Genomic DNA, 8497 nt, shown 5'->3' on the forward strand with positions numbered 1-8497 from the left:
GGCTGGATATGTACAGATGTTTTGTGTTATTTTTCCACTTTGAAAGCAGAGATTCAAAAATATTATTGCTCTGGAAATTATTATTATCGCTCAGGAAACTATTACTATTCAATGACATCATTATAAGAAACAAAATTGATATTGATGTCTGATCATCCCATTCTAAGGGCAAATATCTGATCATCCCATTGTACGTACTAAATAGCATGATTAATGCTTGCTCGCATGCTGCTTGGGAGGAGACAGAGAATGCATGGCCAACTGAGCAAATAATGCCGTTTATTGCTTCTTAAAACTAGTGTTTTGTGAAATTTCTGCTACTAGTGGTATATTATGTATATAGGCCTGTTTGGATCCATTAGCACTAAAAATTAGCAGCTAAAATTAGTAGTAATTGATCCAAACAAGCCTGCTAATTATTAGCTGGAAGGTTGCTAACTATTAGTTCCATTAGCAGGTTTGTAGTTGCTAATAATTTATATGTACCTTCATCAACTCACTATCCAACCACATATTAGCGGCCATTAGCGGGTGCATCGAAACACTCTCCTACTAAAATTAGCTAGACAAAAAATAGCAGCTATTAGCTAGCTAATGCATCAAAACAAGTCCTATATAAAGGCAATCGAGGTCGCTCCTCACTGCTCGTGTCCAACCCAGCCATTGGCGCATTTTAGCTCCCCTGCGACTAAGGTCGAATACGATGGACAAAAGCGTGTTCCTTTTCACCATTCTCATTGGATCCCTAGCATTGCCAACACAGTGTACGTATGGTATATGTGGCCAACCTGTCTTCTCTTATCTTTAAGCTTATGTTTTATACTACTCTTACACCATGTTCGCTGGTTGGTTTCAGCCAGACTTATTCAACCAGCCAACAATGTTTTTCTCTCACAACAAACCAGCACCAGCCAGCCCAAACCAGCCTAGAAACCAACCAGCGAACACGCCGTTAGGCCTTGTTTGGATACACATGTATTCGTCTCAAGCCACATGTATTAAAGTGGAACTAAACTAAATTTCATTCCATTTCACTTCAATACGTGTGGATTGAAGTGAATACACGTACATCCAAACAAGACCTTATATTAATAAATTCATACAAATATTCCATAGGTCGTCACCCTATCGGTGCTATCAACTCCACATTATCAGATGAGAAGACAAAGGTTAAGCTGACTTTTTGCACTGAGACATGCAATTACTTCAATCCTCATTTCGATAAGTGCTACTGCTGCCCTGTTCGGATGATACGTTTTCGAATGATTCAACAGTGTTCTGTGAGAAAGAATATCGCCACAGGACGTTGAACGAGTGTAGGGCCAACTGCACGTTCTGCAATCCCAAACGCATGCCATAGCTATATATTTAATTGTTGATGGAAGGTACAGCAATGGATCAAAGTATGAAGAACATGTCAAAAAGTATGGTTTGATCCTATAATGATGTTATAGGTCCGTTTATTATTTTAGGCTTTGAGCTGAATAATACAGTATGTTGCATTGTGATATAGCAATAATTTCATTGTGATCCTATAATAATTTCATAGCAAAACACAAGAACAGGAAAAAAATTCCTCCATTCCAAAAGGGGCCTAAAGATATAGCAATATTCAGTAATTTGAGCACCCAATATTCAGTAATTCCTCCATCAGCTGATTGTTCAATGCCATGCCGAAAACCAGGGAGCTAGACCTATGTGGTCCAAACTAGGATATGTAAAAAATCTATGTAACACAGATACTTCGATGCCAACAGACTAAAAAGCATTAAAACAGACTTTAATCAGATCCTGACATCATATTCCCAGCTCAATTCCACCAACAGATATGTTCCGAGGTCAAAACAGGGCCATGTACACCTGACACTCTCAATACATTTCATCGAAACGGAGGTTGTAAATGTGAGTCAGGCGATTGAGCCCGCCATTCATAATCACGCTGTCTACAGTATCAAGCTTCCTGTAATGACAATTCAGATTGTCCTGCTGATGCTTTGCGAGCAGTGCCTCCTCTTGCAGTTCATTCTACAAGGATTCAACGATACAAGCACATTGCCAAATGAAGCAAATTAAAAGGCACATCACATGCAAGGACTGTGACAGGTCACATGACCCAGATAACATTGTTTTGCGCTCAAATTTTACTGCTGTAAAAACTTCTGAAGTGTGAGTTTTAGTCATAAGATTCTATTCTAAAAACTTATTTGTGATAGAATGATAGCTACTATTCAAGTTCATCAAATTTGGAACTGATGACGGTTTAGAAGCCAAGCCGCCAACCAAGAACAAGAATTTTACCTTGATTAGTGCTAAGTTCTCCAACTCATGCCTCTTGGACATCAACTTAAACTTTCTGACATTATGACAATCAGGGTCTGTAGGGCCCACCCAATGGAATTCTAACTTCCTTCCAGGTTTCCGTGGACGGTCATGGAACATTTCAGCTGTGGCATGCTTCGCCCTCACAGGCCTTGGCATCCCAGACAGCATGAATGGGAACTCATCTAGTATGTTGACCACGGACTCAGCATCCTTCTCAGTTTCCATTTCCACTAATGCAGATTGGGGAATGTCAAATGGAACTGTATAGTTGGTCAGAAAACTGACGCTTTTGACATTACCAAACTGGTTCAAAGCCGTCGTAATGACTGCATCTGTAGCCAGGCGGGACAAGTTGTCAAGGTATACAGTTCTCTTAACCTTCTCCTCAAACTCTTTATACACTTTTGTGGTCTCCAAGAATGCAGTGCTGGTACTTTGTTCCACAGCCAGGCCAACAGAGGTAGGAAGTTTCAGTCCGGAAGTGTTCTGGCTGGTGTCAGTAGCTTGTACTGCAGAGGTACGCATCTTTTTGCTAAATTTCTTGTCATTAGATTGATCAACGGGTCGTCTGATTGGGAAACAGTCATTCGCCTCTCCACACTTCCCTACAGAGGTTTTCAGGTTCTTGCTTGGGTTGTTGATCTTAGCTTCTTCAGTTACTCTCTTCCTTGAGGTATTGCTGTTTGTCTCATAGAGTAGCTTCTTGCTTAGGATATTTTCACTAGCAGCTTCACAGGGTTTAGTAGTGGAGTCGTTCTTTTCCACTTCACCTTGCACTCTTGTGATTGAAAGTTCCATGCTTGGGGTGCTGTCCATGGCTCCTACACATGCTTCCTTCTTTGATGTTTTGCTGCTCTCAGGAGGCAGCCCATTGCTCATAATTTCTGTGTGTCCCTCTTCACATGACCCTTTCCTTACAGGGCAAACGCTTTCTGTGTTATCTTGCATGCCAGCAGTGGTTGTCAGATTCAGGTCTGGGACAATGAAATTAGCCTCTTCACACACACTGTCCTTTGACATGGTTTTGCACAGGTTGTTGCTGTTTGCCTGTTCACATAGTCTGTCTTTAGACATGGTTTTCAAGTTTCCATCTGTTGATAATTTGATACTAGGGGGCTTGGTGCTTACCTTTTCAATCTTCAGTTCAGTGTCAACAAATGTGGTGTTTTCGGCGGTGTCATTAGTATATTCAGGTACTTCCTTAGCAGCGTGTTTTTTCGTATCCTCAGGCAATCCTGTGCTCATGGTCTGAAGGCCTTCAGCCAACCTCTTTCTCAGTGGTAATGGTAAACGAATACGGATTTTGTTCCCAGTTGGGACAATTTTCCTGGCACTTGTGTCCATTCTGGCTTCAGCAGCCTGGTTTTCAGAGGCAGACATTTCATTGGCACAGAATATACTCCTGCAGTTTCGAAGTGAAATGGTAGAGTTAATAATAAAAATATTAATAATATTATTCAGGGCTATATGCAGAAGACAAGAAAATCCCTTTTGATTTATCAAACACACAATGAAGTCAGACTGGCACACTATATTACCTAACATAAAAATCTTAACTGCCTTGCACATATAAGGCACTAAGCATCACAAAAAATCATCTCCGAAACAAAAGAATAATCAACCAAACAAAACACAGTATTACATGAATTTTCAAAGATACCAACCTGGTTTATTTAAAACAATCATGCTGGTAATAGGACCAAACCTCTCCTCTACTGAACAAGTAAGCTATTAACAAAAGCGTATCAATATAAGTATCAAAGTGTCTAATCTTTGACCATCAGTACCTCATATTGTGATGGAACATTTCAAAATACTGAGCAATATTGCATTAATACCAATGTATGTTGTACATACAAAGTTCGTCAAAACATGTACATACAATGTTCAGTAAACCTGCATAAATAGTACCGATGTATTTTTTTTTTCTTGAACAGGTAGGAGAACTGCGTATCATTGCATTATATAATAGAACAAGAGAAACATACAACACACCAGCACACCTCCTTTCCATGATGTTGCATTAATAAAAAAATGTAAAATCCATCCTAGATATTAAGAAACGAAACTGACAAGCTTTCAATCTGGTATTTTTCATGATGTTCTAACAGTACCATTTGTGTTTTTACAATCATAATATCAAAGATGAATGAAATCAATTTTTTGTCAGATTACTTGCTTTATGTACCTTACATACATGATTTTTCATGGAAATTGTTTGAAGCACTGCAACATGTTGGATTATTGTGTTTTTGCTAATGGGAATGCTGGAACCCCTGGCCACTAAACTATTTCCTATATTAGACATTAAAATGATTCTGCAATTTTGCAATGTCCTATGTGCTCCAATCTGGTTCAGGATTTGAGATTTTGACAAAATGACAATTTTGGTTTAGCAGGTTCAACAACTCCAAAGTTATAAATCAGATTGAAGAACAGCTCTTGTGAATCTTAATGAAACATATTTAACATAAACAGTTCATTGTTCCCAAGAAGGATCATCTGTTAACAGCAATTAAGTGACCAACTAATTATATGTATATGATTACTACTTTACTAGGCATGAGTTCCTGAAACATGCCTTCCACGATTAGGACGATTAACATACATGGATTTCATTTGTTGCTCGCAAAGAAATATAGGAGTACACAAACACTATATTTGGCAAGGTGATGGTCCAACGTAACACCAGAATCATGTTTAATTACAGTGCACCCTTAAATCTCACCACCTGGGACCTAAATGAATTTAATATGCCTAGCAAGAAAGCCAAAGGCAATCAACTCAAAAACCTCACCAGTGTCAAACTTTTTTTGGAGGGGCAAAATTCAGGATACAAGACAGTTTATTTATCTGAACCTAATATTTGGATTTCTAAAACTATTATACTCTATGGCATGATTTCAAGTTAAAACAACTTATTCCCCTCTAGACATATAGTATATAGGACAAACTCCAGAGTGTCACTTTAAATTAAGGCATCTGCACTTTGCAAAAGTATATTGATAATCATCTAGGTATTACATAATGTGCATTACCCACAGAATAAAAAACAGATCTACACATGTTAGAGCAAACGCACTTTTGAAAATTTGAAAATAAAAGGGGCAGAAAAGTAAAAAAAAAAAGGTCCATTACCCATTACATAACACATGTCAAGTGCCAACATAGTTAGGACAGCATCTTTTCCAGTTTCCATCTGTAGATAAGTTGATACAAAGTTTTAAATTACTTTGCTGTTCTCATAAACATTCTGAGATAATACTGTACTATGCAATATGCCAACTGAGTGAACCTGCAATACTCTAACTTAACAGCTAAAGCAGCAGAATTTCATAGAATTGGCAAGTATAAATTTGTACTCCTACTACTCCCAACATAGAAGAACATTCATGGTGACTGGTGAGATCACTCTGGAGTTTGTCCTACTACTCCCAACATAGAAGAACAGCAGAAATTAAGTCATCTGCTCCCAAACCGAAGTTAGATAAAATCCGAGTACCAAATAGCTTAGGGTTTGGGTGCTCGGTTTCGCACAGAAGAAAGGGAAGAGAGGGCGTTATCAGACCTAGTGGGTGCTCATCGCCGACTAAGATCTCGACGAAGGCCTTGGCGCCAGGCGTACGGCGGCGGCGGCGGTTCGCCCAGTCGTCGCCACGGCAGTGAGAGAGCGCACGGGGGTGAACGAGAGAGAGAGAGAGAGAGAGAGCAGATGGAGACAGAGACTGAGGGCGTACGTGGGCCTGGAGACAGAGAGAGAGAGCGCACGCCGGAGAAGGTCCCGTAAGTGGGCCTGGAGCAGGCCTTGTGCTGCATTGGTTTCTGATCCAGCCCAGGGCGTCAAAAGCAGAAACTGTTTTAATCAGAGTAGAGTCCAATTTACCTTCCTAAATTAGTTACTAAATTTGAAAAACCCACTCAAACTTCAATACCAAATAACAAACATACCTCAACTTTCAAAACTGGACACAATAGCCCCTTTGATTATTTCAAAGTGGTTTCTTAGGTGGTTTTGCTTAAGTGGTAATTGGGCCACTTGTCAGGTGGTCTCTCTCTTTGTCTTATATAAAATAATCATAACCTTTTCATATGAAGTCATATAAATAAAAACTTTATATCAAAACTATAGAGCTCTATATCACCTACAACTTTACTAGTTGATATAATTCTTTTATATATGAGATGCTCAAATACTTATTTTAAGTTATTAGATTTAAAAATTCAAATTTTTGAATTTTTCAAATGATCTCAGTGTTAACATGGTCTAGTAAGATTTACATCTTTGAATTTGACATCGTAAGATCATTTAGTGGACTAAATATTCATTTTAATTTTTTTAATTTCGAGATTCAAATGATCTACACCAAAATTGCAGCTTCTCAGTATGGTCTACAACTTTATGTTAAACATATTTTTATCTGATGTTATTTACAAGTTCAAATATTTGTTCTAAACTCTGAATCTTTGGGGTAAAAAATTTGAATTCCAAAATCTACCATTGTATTTCAAGCATCTACCAACACGGATGTGAGCCAAATATCAGGCAACTTCAAAATGGCACCAACATAAAGGGTGTGTGTCAACTATCCATGCAGACTTCAAAGGGAATTGCTGGTGCTCGGACGTCTAATGGGATAGAATTCCATCGGACGATAACCTAGGCGCACTCCCACCGAATGCCCTAGCAGAACGACCCCTTAGAAAACACCATCGCGCGACCCTGGCTTCGGTCGCTAGCCCGTCTACCAGCGCCTATCGCTGCGCCATTCGCTGCTGCACACGCGTGTTCGTCCCTGTTAGTCTCATCCCGCCCCACACGCGTACCCCGCCCCCGTCCGCCTCTCGCCCCGCCCTACGCCCGCTGCTCCTTCCCCCTGACCCCCTCATCTCTCTCTCCATGCAGGCAGGACCTGAGAGCTAGGATGAGGATGAGCAAGCCCCGTCCGCAGGACCCTAGGCGCGCTGCGCGCCCCTTCCCCCGGTGTTTGAGCCATGTCCGCATGACTCTGAACATACCTCTAAAAAACGAAAATACTTGCAACATGAAACACTTGAATGCAATAGACGTCTGAAGCAGATGAAACATTTAAAACATGCACTTACAACATGTGTGTGAAACATATGCAACATCCAAATAAAACACATACAACTTGCAACATGAAAACACTTATTGCAATATAAGACTGAAACAGCTAAAACATTTCGAACATACTCTTGCAACATATATATGAAACATGTGCAATGTCTAGATAAAAAATGCTTGCAACATACATCTAAAATAGATGAAACATTTTGAACAAACGATTGCAACATGCCTCTAAAACACTTGCAACTTATGCAACATACCGATCTACTTTTGCAATATCCATATGAAACAATTGCAACATATATACTGAAAGCATCTAGGCCCCTAGTTGGGTTTCGATGATTAATGGCAATACGTGATTATTGTAACTAACGTGTGTTTGTAGAGGTAATTAAGTTAGGTCACAGTAATGGCAATTGATTGGACAATCATGGTTGTCATGCCCCTACGATAGAAATCATTTCGGTTTTCAAAGGATGGACGACAAGGTTAAGGATAGACTAGTTCTAAGTGTCGTTTGTTGTTGAAGAGACACTTAGAGTAGTTTAGGACTTTATTTTTCCTTTGGCCATACTATTAAAGGGGGTATGGACGGGTAGCTTGACCTAGGTGAGTCTAGTGGGTTAGGTGTGGTGCACACTTGTCAAATCTAGCATTAGGTAGCTCCTCAATAGCCCTTAGATTAATTGGAGCAAACTTCATTCACATATGATTGCGAGTTGGAAGTGAATAGAGGGTCAAATGTTGACCGGGCGCTATTTTTGGTGTGACCGGACACTGGCATAGAGTCTGGTCAGTTTATTTGATCAAGGTGAAGTCATCTAGATATGATCGGACGCTGAGTGAAATATGACCGGACACTGGGTGCCAGAGTCCGGTAAATTCCAGTAAGGTTCCAGAGAGGGAGAATCCTGATCGGACGTGTCCGGTCAGTGCTAACCGGACGCTGATCAGGTTCTGGCTACTGATCGGACGCTGAGCAGCAAAGTGATCAGATGCTGGGTTCTAGAGTCTGATCAATATCAGTAAGGTTCTAGAGGGCAGTTTTTGTGACTGGACGCATCCAGTTAGTACTGAGCGGATGCTGAT

At 40.0% G+C, this 8497-nt stretch overlaps 1 protein-coding gene across 2 annotated transcripts; it reads right to left on the reverse strand.

The window, feature by feature from the left end:
* Positions 1–1601: 1601 nt before the first annotated feature.
* Positions 1602–6046, reverse strand: LOC136545656 (uncharacterized). Of its 2 annotated transcripts, XM_066537656.1 has the most exons (4): positions 5891–6046; positions 3451–3724; positions 2299–3369; positions 1602–2025 (listed from the first exon to the last, which is right to left on the reverse strand). In XM_066537656.1, the coding sequence occupies exons 2-4, from the start codon at positions 3700–3702 to the stop codon at positions 1870–1872; spliced, it is 1479 nt and encodes a 492-aa protein (XP_066393753.1). In that variant the 5' UTR covers positions 3703–3724; positions 5891–6046; the 3' UTR covers positions 1602–1869. The 2 variants fall into 2 exon arrangements, with proteins under 2 accessions (XP_066393753.1, XP_066393752.1); XM_066537655.1 differs by having other exon boundaries at positions 2299–3724.
* Between the last annotated feature and the right edge of the window lie 2451 nt (positions 6047–8497).

Source organism: Miscanthus floridulus, chromosome 3 (assembly GCF_019320115.1).
Source record: "Miscanthus floridulus cultivar M001 chromosome 3, ASM1932011v1, whole genome shotgun sequence".
Lineage (NCBI taxonomy): Eukaryota > Viridiplantae > Streptophyta > Magnoliopsida > Poales > Poaceae > Miscanthus > Miscanthus floridulus.

Bases quoted from the DNA above. Each gene is read 5' to 3' on its own strand.
- LOC136545656 (XM_066537655.1), bottom strand. From the start codon at position 3,702: ATGTCTGCCTCTGAAAACCAGGCTGCTGAAGCCAGAATGGACACAAGT. The intron at 2,026-2,298 runs GTAAAATTCTTG...GAATCCTTGTAG, and splicing joins AGAACTTAGCACTAATCAAG to AATGAACTGCAAGAGGAGGC.